Source organism: Panthera uncia, chromosome B1, assembly GCF_023721935.1.
Source record: "Panthera uncia isolate 11264 chromosome B1, Puncia_PCG_1.0, whole genome shotgun sequence".
NCBI classification, from domain to species: domain Eukaryota; kingdom Metazoa; phylum Chordata; class Mammalia; order Carnivora; family Felidae; genus Panthera; species Panthera uncia.
In genome coordinates, this window is record NC_064811.1 from 55347795 (window position 1) to 55370404 (window position 22610).

At 34.9% G+C, this 22610-nt stretch overlaps 1 protein-coding gene across 1 annotated transcript in view; it reads left to right on the forward strand.

The window, feature by feature from the left end:
* The first annotated feature begins 20348 nt into the window (after positions 1–20348).
* The window catches only part of CSN3 (casein kappa), a 5234-nt gene continuing 2972 nt past the window's right edge, over positions 20349–22610 (forward strand). Inside the window, exon 1 of the mRNA XM_049630585.1 lies at positions 20349–20403. Coding sequence (XP_049486542.1) covers positions 20350–20403 — 54 coding nt within the window. The 5' untranslated portion in view covers position 20349. The remainder of the gene's footprint in view (positions 20404–22610) is intronic.

Genomic DNA, 22610 nt, shown 5'->3' on the forward strand with positions numbered 1-22610 from the left:
TAAAAATCTAAACACATATCTGTCAAATCTAGAGCTCTCACTACCTTATTTAGTGTGGGAGTTTCCATGGCTGACATCTTCCTTATCCCTGCTGCCTCCTGATAGCTAGAATTTCAATAACAGGACATCCGCAGCCTTATACAGCTGGCTGGTAATCAGGACTACCTGTTGGCCAACACAAATAAAAACCAAAGATTGAGTAAGCAAAACCACTCATAAGAAAAGTGCTCATCAGCAAGACAAATACTTCATGATCTTGCTTATATGTAAAGAAACCAATTCCCAGAAACATAGAGTATATTGGTGGTTGCCAGGGGCTGGGGAGTGGAGGGTTTATAAGATGAGTAACTTCCGGGGACCTAACATATAGCACTGTGACTATAGTTACTAATACTGTATTAGTATGGTATACTTGAAATTTGCTAAGAGTAGACCTTCAATGTTCTCACTACACACACATATACATACACATGTTCCCAAAGGTAACTATGTGAGGTAATGGATGTGTTACCTAACCTTATCATAGTAATCATTTCTCAATATATACATATATCAAATCATCATATTGTATACCTTAAGCTTACTCAATGTTATAGGTCAAATATATTTCAACAAAGATGGAAAAAGTATTGTGCATTTTAAAAAGCTTAATAAGTAAAGCTACTATTTTTTAATCTTGTTTCAATTCTGTGTGTGTCTATGTACTAAGTTATGACATATAATACATTCTTTTAACCATGGGTGAATTTAAAAACATTTGAAAGCCAACTTAGTAGAATCACTATAGCATTACTGAAGAAGGTGGATTAGAGACAGAGTATTAGAGTAGAGAATCTGATTAAGAGGCTATTATAATAGTCCAGAAGAGAATGAGAAACTAAACTAAGGAAATGGCAATGAGAATGCAAGAAAATGATTACCGGAGTGTATAAAGGAAAATTTAATTACCAGAATGAAGGGACAAGGAAAGTACAGGTGAGTTTCAGATTTCTGGCTTGGATGAATGAGTGATGTATGACCATTAGCTGAGGGATTAAATAAAAGTGAGAAGCAGATTTTCAAGGAAAAAATAGTAAGTTTAGTTTTGAATCATATCCATCATATATCTAAATGAAATATGCAGTTAGATATTCCATTCTACAGGACAAGACTCTGGACTAAAGGTATATGTTAGGGACTCAGAAGTCGATTATATGATTCATAACAAGAGTGGACTAAGATAATAGGTCAACTACAATAAGTTGAGGGAAAAGAATCAGTGAATAAGACTTAAGGTTACTGTTAGAAAAGTTGAAAAAGAACAGAAGAGAGTGGCTTTAAGAAGCTAAAGAAGAGAAAAAAAGGGTTTCCAGATGGAGTAGTCACCACTATTTAAATGCCAAACAATATAATATAACAGGACAGAAGAACATCTATGGTTTTCACAATAAGTGGTAACTGGCAGGGCACCTGGGTGGCTCAGTCAGTTAAGCCTCTGACTTCGGCTCAGGTCATGATCTTGTGGTTCGTGAGTGCAAGCCCCACATCTGGCTCTGTGCTGACAGCTCAGAGCCTGGAGGCTGCTTCAGATTCTGTGTGTGTATCTCTCTCTGCCCCTCCCCTGCTTGCACTCTGTCTCTCTGTCTTTCTCTCAAAAGTAAATAAACATTAATTAATTAATTAATTTAAAAAGTGGTAACTGGAAACTTTTGTTAGAACAATTTCATGTAAGTAAAGAAATGGAAACACAGATTGTAAGACAAGGAAATGAACAGTATGTTATACACACATGTACAAACACACACACATACATATGCACACACATATACATACAGATACACCCGTTAGTCCTTGGATAATCTACTCTGACCTCAGATTGGCCCAAATTAAACTGATGTACAGCAACATGCTAGGTTTAATAAATTAGATTTCTGATTGAGGCAGTTTGCTTTAAATAAGTGAGATAAGCTAGAACGTTCAGTTATAAGAAAGTTTAATGTTTCTCTGGGTTTTCAGTGATTTTTCTGTACTTCTGCCACATGACAGTATAAAGCATTAGTTAAGAGGGTGGGCTTGGACCCAAATTACTGATGTTCAGTACCATCTCCGCCACAGTATAATATATAGTAATTAGCATTCTCTACTTCTCTTTCTCTGTAATGGGGATCATGTGAACAATAATGCTGGGCTCTGAAGGTTGGTTGTTTTGAGGATTACGTGACAATACGTATAAAGCAGTTAGGTTTGCACTTGAGCACTTAAATGTTACTTTTTTTCTGAGTTCTAATTCACATAAAGGAAAAAAGAGAAAGGACAGATTTTGATGCATTACTAAAATTTGGATCATATAAACTCTGCTGACATAGAAATTGAACTGAAAGGATACAATATTCTTGAGGACTCTCAAATAAATGGTAAAAAAGCCCAAGTTTTATAACTCTTGACTACAGACATGCAATCTGCATACATATTTAAGGTAATTCTTGAAGTTTTTGAGGGCTCTCGTGTTCAGTCCCACATTTGACTGTTACATCCTTTCTATTGTGTTAAGTGCACCTTTAATTGAAAAAGAGAATATAGTATTTCATAAGGTAACCATGATGCTTTGATCCTCCCAGATATGGTCCATTGATATGTGAAGCTCTAACTCTGATCACTAAAATCAGAGCTGAAAGAATCATGCAAAAGATTTTAACCTTTTTAACATTTTTAATAGTCTTTATTTTTTTAAATTACAACACTACCAAACATGCTATCCAGTAGATTATAATCAATACTGATAAGATGCTTAGAAAATATTTTTAATTATGGAAATTAAGTTTTAAAAAAATAAGAGCATGGGGCAACCTTATATGATATTATAAGCTTTATATATACAAGACAGAAAATTTGATCACAAATAGATGTATTTGGTAGTCACTCAGTTTCAATGAAACCACAAACATTGGCTATTCCCCAATTTCAACACATTGTGATAGTTGATGATTCAACTCAGTAATAACTGATCCCAGGGAGAGGCTTTCAAGCCACAAACTTTTCCATACCATTCACTTCTGAGTCTATAAAATAGCTGTAATAATCCAGGGCCAGTCACTTCTAATTGCTTACAACAGCATCCACGAGAAGGAACTGGCTGAGAAGTCTGAGGTAAGAGAGGTCTTAAATATGATAAACTAAGGTAGATAGATGATAGATAGATAGATAGATAGATAATAGATAGATAGATAGATAGATGTTAGATAGGTAGATAGACAGATGATAGATGGTAGATAGATAGATGATAGATAGATAGATAGATAGATAGATACAAATAGATGATAGATAAACAGTAGACAGACATATCCTGTAAAATGCCAAAATTAAAATTATTGAGACTGTCATACAATGGTTGCTTGAATTTGTAAACTTAGTAATTAGCTATTTTGGGTATCGTGCTTTATCATTATACCCAACAGCACCCAGTACAATGCTTTGCAGCTTAGAAGTTATGCTCTGTGTGTGTTTATTTATGTCTGTGAGAAGTGTGTGTGTGTGTGTGTGTGTGTGTGTGTGTGTGTAAAATTGCCTATTCTGCAAGTCCTCCCATAGAATTCTAAACTTCACTGCAATTTTAAATGCCTGTCTTATTACAACAACATCATCTGGTATTTTTCCAAACCCCAATTTGAATTTTGAACAATATGATCAAAAATAAAGACAGAGTTCAAAATGTGAGTACATTTTTTCTTTTACATTTTATTTTTCCATCTTATAGAAATTTAGGAAGCATCAAGAGGTGGTAAAATACCCCTAGAATCTCCACTAATTGCCCAAAGCCATCCCCAAATAATAATAATGATATGGACAATTGACATTTTCCTGAATGTAAAACTTTAAAAAATCTTCAGAAACTTTGTAATGTGTTGGCCTATAATTGCATAAATAAATTAATTAAATACTTAATTTAGCTCAGTTTTATAAAAATTATTAGCAATTATAACATTCATTATAACAACATATATGATAAGATAGAGTCTACAACTGAAATTAAAATATAAAATGAAATGCTTTGGAAATGTTCTTTCCCATATGTCAAAAATATGTCCTTCTAAATAGTGTGGAATTTTCAGGGTTTCCTGAGAACCAATTCAAATCATTCTTTCACCGAAACTAATTTATAGACATTATTACCATGTTTTGAACATCCTGAGATCAACTGCTTACCCCCACACTACCATTCTCTCTATATAAACTAAGGCTGTATTTTACTCCAGAAACTACCTTTATTACCATATATGGAGAGGTATTATTCTGAAATGATATGTGAAAGTTGATTTGTAAAAGAATTGAGGTAACGTAGTTGTAAAGTCGCAAAGTACCTTTGATTTTACCTAAAAAAACAATGTGCTCCATTAACAAATAGATTGATGCCTTAAGATTAAGTGACTTGCCTAAAGTCAGAGTTGTTAGTAACATAATCAGTACTACAACTGGATTTTCTAAATTTATGCTAACATTTGATCTTTCTCCTGATTTCTAGGATATTTCTGAATAAGATGAAAGTTCTCCTTCTGATCACAGCCATTTTGGCAGTAACTGCTGGTTTCCCGGTAAGTATCTGTTTCTATATTCCAGAGTATTTATGGTCAATATTTCAGAGTATTTATGAATTTGAATTTTTTTGTTCTAATTCGAGAATCCTGGGAATTTTCCCCACACACACTGTATTCCTACTTTATAAACATGCCTGATATCTGCCCCTTTAACATGATGTAAATCATATATTGTTCAGTGCTTAGTTCGTTCAATCCACATAGCATTGATACAGTGGTGAATTTTAATCATTTAGAATACATATTAACACTTTCCAGGAAAAGGGTTACTCTAATGTTTTCTGGATGCTCAAATCCTAGATTTTTAAAAACTGGATAGTATAAAATAATATTAAGTAGTAGAGAAATTATTTCCTTCACACATATGTATATATTTCTCAGTTTGTGTGTTTCATGAACATGAGTTGAACTAATTTCACTATTTGAGTTTTAGGTCACTCAAGACCCGGAAAGAGAACAACCAAGTGTAAGTTACATATCCTCTTTTTAACATGTAAGATGCCCATGCGACATATCCATAACTGTGGTTAAAGTTCCTTTATCTAACCTTCTCAAACTCTAGATAAAACCTTAAAGAGTTTATATAAAGCAGTCAACAGAACAGACTTCAAAAATTTGATCTTGCTTGTATGAAGGGAATTATATCAGCATTTCATGTAACAGTGGGAACCAAAATGAAACTTGAATCACTCTGAAATATACTTGGTTATGACATTTTTGTTAGAATTATCTAGACTAATAGAGGCTGTTAATTATTCATGTCTCCACTCTGCTTAACTCTACAAAGTTCATTCCACAAAAGGTAAAATAATAATAAGAAGAATAACAATTAAAACTTGAGAATTAGGAGATGTGGACCAGTTTGATGATCTTGCCAGTGACAAATTCACTGAAGGATTATTTTGTCTAAATAGTTAATCAAATTTTTTTAAGAAAAGAAAAATAAAAGTTGAGGAGGAAGTTTCTTATTTAAGGATCTGCTTATACTCATAAAAATCTTATTATCTGAAAGGAAGTTTGGTTTTGAGGCCAAAGATACAAACAGTGTTAAAGATACAGAAATTGATAGGGATATAAATAGAAGATAAGAGACAGAAAAAAGAAAAATAAAGAAAGATAAAGAGGATACAGGGCCTACACAAAGTTTGGGTAAGGATCTAGTATAAAGACAAAGGGAGAAATCTGATGTTCCCTCATTAATCCCCCTCCCTCTTGGCCTTCTAGTTAAAAGTGATTATCTGAAAAATTTGGCCATGAGCAGAAAGGTATGAAGATATAGTTATCTTTAAGTAATTTCCTTAAATGTTCTAAAATAATGTAAATTAAATCCCTGTTCATAGTACACAGAGAAAAGGTAAATGATCCTAGAACTTCTAAACTCCCTACTTAAAAATGAAGGCCCACATGTTAAAAGGCTATTTTATCTCTCTCCAGCATGAAAAGTAAAACAAGTCTTTTTAATTTCTTTCTTTCAACAGGTCACTCAGAGCAATGGATCACCTTCACAGTTTTATGGATCCCCTTTCCCATATCCATTGGGCCCATATTATGTACCATTCCTGTATCGAGGATATCCATGGTATCCATATAATTTTCCTATTCCAATACCTCTGTCTGACCCTACAACTACACCTTCTAGTGGCCAGTAAATAAGAAAAAAAAGTCCCACTGCAATTTAAAATGAAATAGGTGGTAAGTACACATAATACAAAGCATGTGTTTTTTAAGTTATTTGTGAATTATAATGTACCATTCCATGAAAAATATATTGCAATGTTCCCATTTATCCCCATTAAGTTACAATTTGTTTCCATCTTTTTCTCTGGTATACATCGTTAGTCTCCACTCAGCAGTAAGTTCCTGTGTCTTTCCATGATCACAGTAGCACAGCAGTTTAAATACCTCCTTTGCTATGATATAATAGAAACAAACCCTTTCCTTTCTTACTAACATATTTCTAACTTCTTAAATATTTTCTACTATCAACATTTGTGCATATTTGGACTAAATCAGGGGTCTAAAGGAGGCAAAACTTCAACTAAAGTGCATATCACAACAGATGAACTTGTGGATGTAGGGTCTAAGGCAGACTTCAGACTATTCCTTAGAAAATCATGTATTTTTCTAATTAATATTAAAATTTCAAACTAGCTTCTGATGGTCATATCATAATAAAATCCTTAAGGCTGAATATCCCATGTACAAAAGGGGCCCCTATCATCTCATCATACCAAAACCAAAGTTACTGGCTTAACTGAAGGAATGCAGACTAAAGATTACACTAGGACCAAGAGGACTGTTTTAGGAAACAAAAACTTTCAGCTATTACCTACCATTAAAGGTCTCTGCCTTCTTTCCTGCATCTACTCAAGCCTTCTTGAACATAAAGTTTCCCAGTCATTGGACTAGATTTACTTTTAAAACAACCTTTGTGGGGTGCCTGGGTGGTTCAGTCAGTTAAGCGCCCGACTTCAGCTTAGGTCACGATCTTGTGGTCTGTGGGTTCCAGCCCCGCGTTGGGCTCTGGGCTAACGGCTCAGAGCCTGGAGCCTGTTTCCGATTCTGTGTCTCCCTCTCTCTCTATCCCTCCACCGCTCATGCTCTGTCTCTCTCTGTCTCAAAAATAAATAAACGTTAAAAAAATTTTTTTTAAATAAATAAAGCAATCTTTGTAATTAAAAAGTAAAAAAATTGTAAGTTCACAAGCAAATTACCCATCTGGATTAATAACTGAGCACTTATCATTTATTTCAGGTCTCTACAAAGTTGAATGTGAGCCACTTCCCTGAAGAGTCAACATTCCTCCTAATAAAATAAAAATAAATATAACTGAAGTAGCATCAGTATTCTCTCACAGATATCTTTTGTGTCCCTCTTTAGTAAATAGAAGATCTTGGTTTCCTATTTTCTAAATGTGCTTTGCTGGTAGGAATGCAAAATAATTTTTAACAGATTTTAATATAGATTTCTTGATGACTAACCATTCTATAAAAAGTATGGGGAGTGGGGTGCCTGGGTGGCTCAGTGGGTTGAGCGTCCGACTTCAACTCGGGTCACGATCTCGCAGTCCGCGAGTTCGAGCCCCGCGTCGGGCTCTGGGCTGATGGCTCAGAGCCTGGAGCCTGCTTCCGATTCTGTGTCTCCCTCTCTCTCTGCCCCTCCCCCATTCATGCTCTGTCTCTCTCTGTCTCAAAAATAAATAAATGTTAAAAAAAAAAATTTTTTAAGTATGGGGAGTGAGGTGACCAACATCAACCAGTCCTGGAAGTACCTTGAATAAAAGTCTACCCACCATCTTCTGCTGTATAGTTGCACCAATTGTATTAACAAGAGCCAGCAGTTGATTTAATTTAATTCAAAAAATATTTGAGTAATTGTGCCTCAATTACTCAATTGAGTCTGTAATTTATATACTGTAGGATATAAACTTGATATGTTGGTAAGGGATATCAAAACAATCAAGTACTTAATCTAACTTCAAAAAACTGATGAGTAAGATCCTAAAGCTAGATTGATACCATGCTTGCAGGTTACAAAGTGTTTTTCTGAATCATTAGATCAGCAAATTATCACCTAATCTCTGCTCAGTAATCACAATTCATATGTGGGGAAACTAAAGACCATGAAAGTCCTATGGAACTACACATAGACCTAGCCCATGGCAGAAAAGAAATACAAACCAAGCCTATTCAACTCCTATGTTTTTGCCAGCAGCATATATACTAAAATAAATCCTGAGTCTAGGACTCTACAATGGCAGTACCAAAGTCTGTCTGTTTTCAGTTTATTTCAGGAGGAAAAATCAAACCCCTGCTAATAAATGCAACTACCACCCATTTCCTTCTCTGCTAATCTAGATGTCACACTGCCACCAGAGTTATCTTTCAAAACATACACTGACTTATATCTCCTACCTCTAAAATGCCTTGGAAGGCTTCATAGTAGCTGCAGTAGAAATCCATTTCCCCCTACATGGCATTCAAGGCTTTCTACAAAGTAACCTTGAGCTTCCTTTTTTTTTTTTTTTTTGAGCTTCCTTTTGAATTACCATGCCATGAGCCCATCTCTCTCCCAGCCCCAGGTGTTTTGCCACACTATTGCCATTCCCCACAACTGGCTTTCACTCTCACACCCTGTGCCTCTGCTTAGGTGCTCTAGCTTCATGCAACGTCCATTCCTCGGGTTCACTGTTTAAATCCACTTTGTCTCTCAAGATCTAAATCCAGTATCATGACCGTCATGAAAAGCTTTCTCCTATCTCTCCAAACAGAATAACTCACCACTCTGACCTTTCTCCACTACATTTTACTTCCACTTTAAAAAAAAAATCTTATTATACTTTAATTTCTAAAAAATCATTCATTTACATTTCTGTATCTTTCTTGAGAAGACTGTAAGTTCCTGCAGTAACACAATAATATAAGTATTCCCCAGCACTTAGCAGAGTACTCAGTGAATATTTGAGAAATAAAAAGTATTAAGAAAACTTCCAAATTCTTAATGTTAAACAAAACAGCTTTTTCATATCTCTGACCTATATCAATACATAAATTAGCAGAGTATTCCTATTTTTGAAAAAAAAACTTCTTAAAATCAATATATCAATGGTAACAGTTTTCTCTTAATCAACTATAGCATTAGCCCAAAAAAATGGGTAAATTTGTTTCTATCCATACTTTGCCATAGAAACTGCCATAAAATGTGAAGTCATAAATAAAATTTTTTGTCACAAGACAATACAAGTTGGATACAATAGAATAGATAGATAGATAGATAGATGATATATCTCAAAGGATTTAACATTTGTGTCAGTTATGGAAAAACCAAGTTCAGAGGCTTTTAGTTAACCAAGTATATATTCCCTTTCATAGAAATGAAATGCACATAGCAAAGAGTTTGCAAACTTTATTATAGAACAACATGTCCTGATCATCAGCTTCCATAAATCTCATGATGAGCATTCTAGAAACAAATCCCTGAAAGAGGAAAAGGTAGCAGGTGGTGATGAAAATAAACTCTCCTGCAGTAAATGACAAAACAGCATCCAACAAGATTCTACTTGCACAATGAGCCTTTCATTGTGTCACAATGGCAACCTTTGTCCCCATAGGTCAATTATCAGGAAATAAGAAAAATTCTCTTTGGACAAAGATTACATTTCTCCACTCCAAGTTAAAAGTGTTCATGGCTAACCCCTCAACATCAATGAGGGAAATTCTGCCATGACCCACTAGCTGGCTACAAATCAAGGTCAGCCTAATGAGCCTCTCAGCATGACTTGAACAGGGAAACTGCTGTCTCCCTTGGTCATTTTCAAGGATCAGAGCTTCCTCAAACATTAAATATTCATCCTTTGGTATTAAAGTCAGTGATCATTCTTTGGTATTAAAGTCAGTGATCCCATTTAAAACTATGGGAGGGAGAGAAAGAAGACTAGACTGTCCTCAATATAACTTGGTAAATTAATTTTATAGCAATTGTTTCACAATCTTACAGCTGACAGATTGGAGGTGATTGCATGACTGAGGAAAGACAGTCAAAGGAAACCAAGATAGAGGAAAATGAAGAAGGTAGGACATCAAAGCCCTGAAGAGGGGCCAAAGGCAAAGCTTGGCTGCTCTGAAGTTTGCGAAGGCCAACTTTCTAGTTTACTGTCTTTCCTCTGTTTTCTTTGTTTAGGCTTTGATATATGTCCTTAACTCTCAGATTGGAAGTTTTATTTTATTCACTTCAAATTATATCACTGTAACTCCCTGGGGGGAGAAAAACGAAGAAACTATCATTTACTTTTAACTACTGTATTTGTGAAGCAAATGCATTCTATTAAAATTAATCAGCCAGTCCCCCAGGGGATTTGGGCTACATCATTTCTGGTCCTGACACTTTTGATCGTGGTGACTAGGGAGATAATTTCTCAAAGAGAGTGTCAATCAAACCTCCATTTTATTTTGCAATCTAATGTTGGTTTATGGGAATAGGATTCACAAGAACATTGTCTCCCAAAGTGTGTATCGTGAAGCATGAATCTTACCAGATGGGCTCAAATTAAATATTCACGCTCAAACTCAAAATATCTCTTGAAAATTTATAGCAAACATACATAACATTCTTGAAAATGCCAGTTTAATACATCTTTTGCTTAACTATGCTTCCCAGACTAAACTGACCTTATTATAGCATGTTTACTATCTCATCTAAAATAGATGATCAAATTAGTGTGCCCCTGAACACACTATTATTTTAAAACGTAATCAGCTGTAGAGACACTACTTACCACATTCACATGGAGTTTATATACCAACTATTGAAAAAGGCTTTTATGGAAAAGTAAACAAAAAGCTGAATTTATCTCCATTATTCTCCTTGAGAAGAAGACTCACATTTCCCCAGATAATCTTTCATATTTCATTCATTCACTAAAAACTCAATGTTCATTTTGTGTCAAAAATTGTGCTAAATGTTAGAGATTTGGACAAAAGGATTTTTTTTCTTCTTTAAGTAGCTTATAGTCCAGTGAGAATAGAGTAACATGTATACAATTTCAATAAATGTAATAAGTGTTCCAATAAAGTATTCACAGAGGCTTTTTGGGAGGAGAGGGATTTGTTTGTTTTTAAAGCAGAAGGGTAGGGGTGCCTGGGTGGCTCAGTCGGTTAAGTGTCCAACTCTTGGTTTCAGCTCAGGTCATGATCTCATGGCTCATGTGTTCAAGCCCCACATTGGGCTCTACACTGACAGAACGGAGCCTTCTTGAGAATCTCACTCTCCCTCTCTCTCTGGCCCTTCCCTGCTCCTGCACACTCTCTCTATCTCAAACTAAATAAATAAACCTTTAAAATATAAGGGAAACTAGACTGACTTACACAAATTAGGAAAGGTCACACAGGTGACTTGGAGCTGAACCTTAATGGATAAAAAACAGTAATTGACAAGTAAGTACAAATTAAATGTTTAAACAGATGTCTACTGAATGGATAAACTCTGTACCCAAATGAGTATTTTTAATGAGATTTAGCTTCATTGGGCAAAGTAAAAAAGAACAAAAGATGGGACTAAAATAATTTATAACCTGTTTCTAATGGATAAAAAGTGAATATATAAAGTTCTCTTAACCTTAGGGATAACCTCTGATCTTAGAAACAAAAGAGAAGGTGGTAAATATCTTACTATGTTCTTGTTCAGTACATAACATTTCTGTTAATATTTCATATAGATATAGAGAATAAATATCACCTGATGAGTCATCTCCTTATGTAAATGACTAAGACATTCAGGAGGCAGTATTTCTCCAGAATTCTATGTGAATTCAATAATACCTTGCAGAGTTATTCCTGTGGATAAACTTATGGCTGAAGTTTGGTCAAACCAAGGCAGATGAAAGAAATTAGCTGCAATAAAATAAGGTGAAAGTAAGGCACCATCAGCTGAAGGACTCCTCCCTCCAACAGTTTAAGATGCATATTACTTCTCTCATCTATCCAAGACTTCAGTAGGGGAAGGAAATACAACCAGGATATCTAGCAGCAATCACTCCAAGTGAGAGCCCAGTGAGAGCCCAGCTCCACCGACAATCAAAGGGAAGTCGGTTTTAATGCTCTTACAGGAAAATCCGAGAAAACCTATTTCTTATCCACTAGCTCTTCAGTGAAGGAAATCCGAATCCCAGGGATAACAGAGAATATGCCTGTCCACTTCTGGAGTTCTTCATGAACAGGTTCTGATTTCATCCAGAAGAAAGTAGTGAATCCCAAACTTTCAAGTGTATAAAAAACTATTTAGGTGCTTATTTCTTTTTTTTTTAACTTTCTAAGTTTACTTTTATTTATTTTTTGAGAGAGAAAGAGCAAGCGGGGGAGGGGCAGAGAGAGAGGGAGACAGAATCCCAAGTACAGACAGAGCCTGATGGAGGGCTCAAACTCATGAACCATCAGATTTTGACCCAAGCGGAAGTCAAGAGTTGGATGCTAAACCAACCAAGCCACCCAGCCACCCCTAGGTGCATATTTCCTGTGCAGATTTCCAGGGACACTACTCCCCTGAAACTTATGGCTCAGAAGTGTGCAGTGACATAATAATTTGCAACTTAAACAAGTATCCAGATAATTTGTGCAACAAACATTTGAATGTCTAAAATGTGTTTGACATAATTCTATGCAGTGGGGAACTTAGATTCTAGTGAAAGAAGACAGAGAATAGTAAATGGACATATATAAATTTTGAAAATCATTTCATAGTGTAATATGTTATGGAAAAAATAAGGTAAAATAATAGAATGATGATGGAAAGGAAAGGGCTATTTAGAAAATGTGGCAAGAAACATCTCTGATATAAAGAAGACACTATTTGAGGAGAATTGGGGTAAGAATATTTCAGAGACTATGAACACAAGTAAAAAGTGATTTGGGAAAGAGTATGGCACCTTCTAGAAACAGAAAGTTTATTGAGGCTGGCACAGAGTGAGAGAAAAAGTGGTGGAATATAAGATATGAGGGATAGAGAAATAATAAATTATAGAAATTAATAGGCTCTGAGAAAATGCTTGGAATTTATTTTAAGTGCTAGAGGAGGTCATTGCAAGATTTTAAGCAGGAGAATAATCATATCAGGTATATGTCCAAAAAATAACATTTTTATAACTGTGTGAGGAATGTTTACAAGGTGACAAGAGTAAAAGTAGGGAGACCAGAAAGTACTGAGATGATCAAGTGTATGATGTCAGTAGCTGGGATTGACTGGAGCAATGTTTTGTGTGTGTGTGTGTGTGTTTTAATGTTTTTATTTATTTTTGAGACAGAGAGAGACAGAGCATGAATGGGGGAGGGGCAGAGAGAGAGGGAGACACAGAATCGGAAGCAGGCTCCAGGCTCTGAGCCATCAGCCCAGAGCCTGATGCGGGGCTCGAACTCACAGACTGCGAGATCGTGACCTGAGCTGAAGTCGGACGCCTAACTGACTGAGCCACCCAGGCGCCCCTGGAGCAATAAATGTTAAGACTAGAAAGTGCTGGCAGATTCCGGGTATATCGTCAAAGATAGGGCTTATAATTCTAATGGACTGTTGAGGATGGGAAAAAAAAAATGACTCACGGATTTTTGTCTTTATCCACAGAGAGCATCATAGTTTCATTTATTAAAGAGGGGAAACTCTAGGAGAGTTGAGAAAAGAGATGTGTCTAAAAATCAAATATTCTGCTTTATTCATAAATGTGGGTTGTCCCCTTCACATACAAACGGGAATACTAACACAACTGCTAGATACATGAATATGTAGTTCAATGAAGTTAAGAGTATGTGTACCATATTTAAAGCTATAGGAATGGAGTAGGTCAACTATAGTGATACAAAAGATAGAGAGGGAAAAAGGTAAAAGGGTGGTAAGCCCAGGAAGAATCCATGAACGTTTCCCCAAATTGAGAATTTGAGAAAAATAAGAGGAACCAAAAGAGAAATGAAGAGCAGCCAATGGTTTGAGAGGAAAAACCAAAAGAATAAATCATTACAAGTCAGAAAGATGAATCAGCATGCCAAAGGCTGCTGAGATTGATGAAGAGAAGGATCTAAACAGTAACACTGGATTTGACCACATGGATGTCATAGTTGACCTGGATATTTTGAATGGTATGAGAGGAATAAAAGATCTATTGGAGTAAATAAAGAACAGAGTTACTGAAAGTGCTAGGATCATATTGGATCCTTTACAAAATTGATACATATTGGATCCTTTACAAAAATTGAAAGTTTTCTTGATTACTCCTTGTATTTCTTAATGTGTTATTATAGTGGACCCAGAAACTTTGGGATTCTAAAAGTTGCTAAAGCATAAATTTATATGTGCACTAATACTAAAGTCATAACAACTAGATGGGCTCTAGATGACATCAAATGTATTCTCAGAACTCAAAAGAGTCTCCTTATCTACATCCAACAGAAAGCGTTATCTCTTCGTATGTTCTCTGCAAGCAGAGACCGTGACTGCCTACTATACTCTCCAAACATATTGGCTTTTGGGTTTTTTTTGTTTTTTCTTAATTTTATAAGTTTATTTATTTATTTTGAGAGAATGCAAGTGGCAGAGGGGCAGAGAGAGTAGGCGGGGAGAGAGACAGAGAGAGCGAATCCCAAGCAGGCTCCACATGGTCAGTGCAGAGCCTGACATGGGGCTTGAACCCACGAACCATGAGCTCATGACCTGAGCCGAAGTCAGATGCTCAACTGACTGAGCCACCCAGGTGCCCTATAGTGCCTTGTTTTGAATAAGAACTATATATTGTGCACAATTTATTTAAATAAATTTTCTACAGGAGAGAAAAATCGTGATATTCTGTTTTGTTAATGTTTAAAAAATTTAGGAGCATTTAATGCTACTTTCCCAGAATTTTCATGCATTGCAAAGGTTTCCAAAGCATACAAGCTTCTGCATTAAAATGTTAATTTTATGATATCTTAAGAATTAATCTGTAGAAAATTATGTTAGTTATTTACATTGCCACTACTGTCACAAACGTTGTACTTGAAGCACATGATACAGTATTGAGATCAGCCTGGTAGTAATGAAGTAGCTGAGAAATAAAATGAGACAGTAAAAAAACCCCACATACATGTGAGTACCACCAAAAGAAAAGAAAATAGAGATAAAGTACATATCAGATGTGAGAAATGCTAACAGAACAAGAAGTTGTTATGGATAAAAGCATGCATTTGCATCAATAATCATATCACTGATCACAAAATGATTATTTCATAGTGCTTGAAATCTGAATTTATGAACCCACAATAGCCTCTTACTCAGCTTCCCTGTGTTAATGGTTATACAGACACTGATTATCAGGACCTAAACAGAAAGAAGCTGTAGCTTGACTAAGAAGCCCTGTTGGTCTTCCTCCCATACTCTGGGGATGTTTCAGGAGTAGACTATGACCCCTAAAATGAATTTATGACTAGATTGAGGCTAGAGAACCAATTCCAGATAGCAAACTCTCTATGTTTTAAGATCTTGTTCATCACTATCCCAATTTCCTGAGAGATTTCATATCATGGGAGTTCTGATCTTCCTTTTTGTTTTTCTTTGAAAAACATCAAGGTATCTGAATAGCTCTAATGTAGAGTTCACCTAGTTCATCTATACCAGTCATTCAAAACTCTAGTTCTCTTAGATTCCTTAGGTCAATATACATATGGGGAATGTTCAGTGTCACTAGTATTCAAGTAAATGTTAGACTATGAGCTCCACAATGGCAAGGATATTTGCCTGTTTGGTTACTAATTTATCCCTAAAGCCTGGAACAGTACCTGGGCTAATTTAAGTACTCAACAAATAATATCCAGTTTTTCAAAAAAGTCAGATTAGTGTTTGAGGTGGATGGGTGACCCCACTGTAAAATGGTTTTCTCTTGGTATGGATAAAGATTCCTAGCATTCTCAGGGGAAATATAATTACTGAAATATATTTTCCCACTAAAACAATGTTATTAAAAGTGTTCTGAGCCTTTAGTGAATAATAATAATAGTAATAATAAATAAATAAATAAACAAACAAATAAATAAATAAGTTCTTGTAATTGTGAATTAAGTAAATAAAGGCTCAAGTGAAAATAAGTATCATTTTATGGCTCTAAACCAAGGACTGAGAAATTACCATGTAGAAAGGAATACCTTCATAATTGGTCAATCCCCATTGACCAGTCCATAATCTTCCAACTATCACTTGACCCTCACAACCAAAGAAAAAAGGTGCGACTAAACAGACCATATAGAATGATTGGTCTTATTATTCTAACAGCTTGTTTTAGCAGTTTTGAATCTCTGCCATTTTTCTTCAAACAGCAAAAGCCAACTATTCTGAGAAATGGAAAATCTCAATTCATTCTGTTCAAACTCAATAAGCATTCATTCTATGATTCAGAACATTGTTCCTAATTTTCTAAGGCATAAAATAGTTCTAAGAAAAAGACAAGAATATAGGAATACTACAATGCTCACATTATTTCTCATATTGTGGCAGTCTTACACTGATTCCTGTAAATACTTCAGTCTTGCCAGGACCTCACAGCTAAAATGAAGTCACAATTAACATTTTTCCCCAGAGAAGCATAAACAAAATAAAATATCCTTTTCTGAATTGGCTCGGCAAATTGTTTGGTTAGCTGTATTTTACCAAAATGGCCCCCATATTGGTGATTTTTTAAAACTTACTTTTATGTCAGAATGAGCTATCTCTGAGACAGAACAATTATCCTCAATTCAATAATTTAATTTTATTTATACAGAGTCACCTATATTCCTGAAAACTAAAAATCTAAACTAAAATGTCATTCATAAGAGCTTAATCAATGAACAAATGTGTATTGAATGTACATGAGCTTAGTGAAAACTCTATTTTGTAGCTCAAATGCAAATGACTATTTTATATTGATTAAAATATTTCACATTTAGATTTAACTTTTAAAAATTTGCTCTTGGGTGTGCAATAAATGATCATCTTTCTAATTTTTAAAAATCAATAGTTTTGAAGAAGACCAAGTAGACTTAATAATATATGTAGTATCACTTGATATCCAGGTTCTTAAATTTAAAATCTTTAAAATACGACAGTGTTATGGGTAGCTATTTTTCATTTTTACAACAGCTTTAAATTCAAAGAGGTAGGATAAGTTAATTAAGAATGCAATTAATGTTTTTTAGAACTCCTCTGTTTACAAAACATACAAATTCTTTCTTTAAAAAGTGTGAATAGTCTTTTTTCAAGCTTTATGAATGACAACTCTATTTCCCCTTCTGCATTTCACAAAGATTGACCCAAAGATGACCTGGCTGTCATCAAATCTTTCCTTTTTGTCATCTTCCTATTCGGCGAAATGTAGGAGGAAAATAAATCACATGACCCAAGCGACTAATACCCTTTAATAAGTCTTCAGTTATTTACCTTGGGTCTTCTCTACAGTTGAAAGGCCACCTCAACCTACTGCCAAGCAAGACCTGACAGACACAAGGAAAGGTAATCATACTGAAATATCCAGAGAGACCGACTTCTTTTTACAATAGAAATAATACCACCAAAGTTATTTTAGAAGCACATATTCTTCCTTTTAGCTTTTATTGTTAAGTTTGAATATGTCTTGGCTTCATTTTGATATTAGTTTCTAACCTAAACCGTAGATTCTGAATGGTGTTATGATCCAATTTTCTTTTAACTTCACTTTGGGTTAAAGGCCAAGGTTTGATATGATAAACTACTAAAGACAATGTAAATTCTAGAGAAGAAGATAGAGAGGTAAACCAAGAAACAGACTCTTAACTATAGAGAACAAATTTATGATTACAAGAGAGAAGGTGGGCAGGCAGGGAGATGGGTGAAATAGGTAATGGGGATTAAGGAGTGCACTTGTGATGAGCACTGGATGTTATATGTAAGTGTTGAGTCACTATATTGTACACCTGAAACTAATATTACACTGTATGTTAACTAACTGGAATTTAAATAAAAACTTTTTAAAAAATCATTGAAATTTAGAAAAATAATAACCAAAATAAAAAAGAAAGTATTCAAGACAAAGAACCTACAGACAAATGTGAAGGGATAACTTCTCAGCAAGATGGACATGTAATAATAATCCCGATTGATCCCTTAATTAATTTCAAATATATTTATATCTAAAGGTCTTAATTTTATTTGTTATAGTATAACTATTGTTTTAAAACATGCCTTTTGTATTCCCATGAAAGCTAAATAATTCTATGTCACAAATTATTTCTGTCTTACAAAGTGATGAAGGCAATTTCAAGTACTCATTGGTTTAAGTAGCTGATAAGGAAAGTATGGGCTTATCTCTCTGATATCTATTGATGCTAAAAATGGAAGAATTACTATCACTTTACAGAATTTTTGTGTGTGTGTGTGCATGTGTGTGTTATAATTTTGTGAGAACTTAACTGGAGTCTTATTCATCATAAAAATTTACTGTTCAGTCTATAATTTTAAGTTAGCTGGTGATTACAATACAATATTGTTGTCTATATTCATGATACTTGTCAAGACTGGATCTTAATTATTCCAACCAAAAAAAAAAAATAGTAATTATGTGATGTAAGTGTTAATTATCACTACAATGGCAACCATATTACAATGTGGTAAATTTATATAGTGTTGTATGTCAAATATATTTTAATAAAAAAATTAATTGGCATGTAAATAATTAATAAGGAACTCCACTCTCTCAATGAAATCTGAGTTTGCTGCAGGTTGTTCAGATTTGATTCCATAGGAGTTCTTTTCTATCCACTGATATCCTATCAGCAGTTTTGAAGTCAGTTTAGTAGACAGTCTTCCAAATCATTATTACCTGGGAATGGAAGCAAATAGAGTCTGATGTGATTCCCCTTCCCAACCCTGGGCTTTAACTCTGTAAACCTCTTTTGTACAACTGTTGGTAGGACTCAATTTTGTTACACATATGGCAAAAACAATAGCTACAACAGGATGTAGTTAGTATTTACTTCACAAACATGATAATGCACTTAAATATTAAAAGTCTGAAGTGTTATATGTATCTTTCTAAAAAGACAATTTATTAAAAAAGAGTCAAATAGGGGGCCTGGGTGGGTCAGTTGGTTAGGCGTCTGACTCTTGATTTCGGCTCAGGTTATGATATCACAGTTCATGGGATCAAGCCCCGTGTCAGGCTCTACACTAATAGCACAGGGCCTGCTTGAGATCCTCTCTCCCCCTCTCTCTGCCTCTCCCCTGCTCACTCTCTGTCTCTCTCTCTCTCAAAATAAATAAATAAACTTTTAAAAAAAGGGTCAAATAAGTAGGTGTGACAACCCTATATTCCATTAGAAGGATAAAACTAATTTACTTTTTTAAATATTCAAAACCACTGTAATTATGATATTTATATTTCTTATTAAAACAATCAAGTTAATAATATCATTTATGATTACTACCAAAGTATATTATAAAGAATGCAGTCTCAGGCCCCACCCCTTCCCTCCATCTTACCTATTTCCATTAGATCAATCATGGAATTAATAGAATTTTAGAAATCACTTAGTTCAAACCTTCAGTTTATAGATTAGAAAGATAAGGTCTAGGCAAGAGAAATTACTTGGCTAAAGTTACTCAAGTAGATAGGGACTGGACTTGAACTCAGTCTTCCAAAGGAATGTATAGTCTTAACATCTCCAGCCTAAAACCTCTCAACTAGTTTCTGTTGTTTACAAAGCCATGCCTAACTCTTTCACCTGGCATTCAAGACCTCTCCTTTGCTGCCCTAAACTTTCTTTTCAACTTTATCTTTCCCTTCTTATAAAATGCCACTCCCTTCAAAGTGTCCATGGATGTTCCCAAGGCTTTCTCCTCTACTTGAAAAGTTTTTGTCCCTATCCTTCTCCATGGACAAGTCCTACGTATATGCCATCTTCTACACAAAGAATTTGATGATTCTCTTAACCAAAACCCTCTATCTGTAGAGAAACACTTGTGGAATTTTCCACTTTCTTTCTTTCCTCTTACACTGATTTGTGTATGTTGTAACTCTCTTCCTAAAACTGATGCTAGTTGGTGGCAAAGCCTGTATCAGATTCACCCTGTTAATTTCAAGTTTGTTTTTTTTTAAATGTACAATAAAATATTTTCTACACTGGCTAAATCTACCCATAAATCTGGTTTTTTCCTTAAACCAAAAAGAAAACAAAACAAGCAAATATTGTCCCAAATCAGTCCTAAATTATAACAGATCCTCTTAATTTATTTTTTTTTAAATTTACTTTCAGGTGCAATGATGAAGACTTTTTTCCTAGTTGTGAATATCCTTGCATTAACCTTGCCATTTTTGGTGAGTTGATTTCATCTAATCAATTTGTATTAAGATTTTAAGAAAATTTTATTTAAAAGTTCTATTGTGGAAAGTGAAGTTATATTTCATGTAACAAAGTAACTGCATACTTGCTATATTTTCTTAAAGTTTTATTGATTTTATATTATAAAATTATAATCATGTTATTCTGGATATGATTTTAGCTCCCAGGAATTAAGAAATCACACTTTAACATGTATGAAAAACCCTTAAAATTCTCATACTATACAGAAAATACATTGGGGAGGTAAAGAGAGAACAATTCTGGAAATATTTTTAAGTTATAAAATGTTCTAAAAATAATTCCTAAAGAATAAATATATAAGTCATAACCCAGGATCATAAATTCTTTTTATTTAACTTTTTAAAAAAATTTTAATGTGTTGTTTTTTTTTGAGAGAGAGAGAGAGAGATCCAAGAAAGAGAGATTATTCAGGGATCCCAGGCACTTATTTGCCCATAGCAAGAACAAGAAAACAAACATAAGATGATGTTAGATGACCATCTCTTAGATTATACATTTTGGAAGGTACTAGTCTTTGTTTCATAATTCATGTATTATTCAATTTAGACTTCCTTTTAAGCTAATATTTATTAAATAATTCTATTAGGTAAATTCTTAGAGTCAAACTCCTTAAAATTTATTATGACTTTTACATTTATTTTACTTCATTTATTCCTGGAAATTCCATTTTACTTTGCCCACCAGCACATTTTGAACTTAGGTTTTCTCTCTGAATAATCAGGATTAAAACTGAAATAAGAAAATTATTATTTTAGGTTCCTGGACACATTGCCAACATGTGTTTGGGAGTGGGAGTTCTCACACAACACCAAGCAATTATTGGACACCAGCAGTGTGTCAGAGATTCCAACTCCATTCTGAAACCATCTACCCAGAGACAGTGTCAAATTCCACAGGTTGAGGGTTCAGACTGTCCCGCTGCTCTCACTTCAGACACTAGTCACAAGCCCAGGCTGTTGCCTGTAGTTCTGAAGACTGGCTATCAATGGGAGTTTCCCACATTTCCCTCCTTGGATTTGGTTAATTAGCTAGAGCAGCTCACAGAATTTAGGAAATGTTTTACTTACTAGATTACTGGTTTGTCATAAAAGGATGTACTCAGGAACAGTCAGATGAAGAGATACATAGGGTAAGCTATGTAAGAAGGGGTACAGAGGTCTTATGCCCTCTCCAAGAAAGTCACTTTCCCTGAATTTCCATGTGCTTACCAACCCAGAAGCTGTCTGAACCCATCCTTTTGGGGTTTGATGGAGGCTTCCTTACATAGAGATGACTGCCTAAATTATTGGCTGTTTTCTGCTGACTCAACCTCCAATCCCTTTCCCCTCCCTAAAGGATTACAGAGTGGGATTGAAAGCCCCAACCTTCAAACCAAAAGGTTAGTTTCTCAAGAGGCACCTGGATAGCTCACTGAGTTAAGCATCCCACTCTTGGTTTCAGCTCAAGTCTGATCTCCTGTTTCCTAGGTTTAAGCCCCCTGTCAGATTCCGCGCTCCCAGAGCGGAGCCTAGTTAGGATTTTCTGTTCCCCTCTCTCCCTGCCCCTCCCCTGCTGGAGCTCTCTCTCTCTCTCTCTCTCAAAATAAATAAATAAATATTGAAAAAAGAAAAAAGGTTGGTTTCTCTGGCAACCAGTCTCCATCCTTAGGTGGGGTCCAAATTCACTTCATTAACATAATGAAAGACACCTTCTTCCCAACCCCATGCCCATCACTTAGGAAATCACAAGGGTTTTAGGAGCAGCACTGTGCCAGAACCTGGAATGAAGACCAAATATATATTTTTTATTATAAATCGCAGTATCACATGATCCACAACTGCCTGGTCTATAGCAACCTCTTCCTGAGCTACTTGAGCTTACTGTAGCTCCCAAACACTTCTTCCCATTTTCACAAAGGCTTCAAGCCCCAGGGACATGAATAAATAATTCAAAAAGAATGAAAGTTTATAGATTTTACCATTCAATCTTGTGAACAATCAAAACTATACATATTTTGTGATAGTATCTTATACATGTTAATTTGTCCCTTCTCTCCAAATATAGTTAGGATAATGTTTATTATTAACATTATGTGATGAATTGCACAATCTTATAGCCTACTGGTGGAATTATAAATTGGCACAACTTTTCTGTACAGCAATCCGATAATTCCCATTAAAGG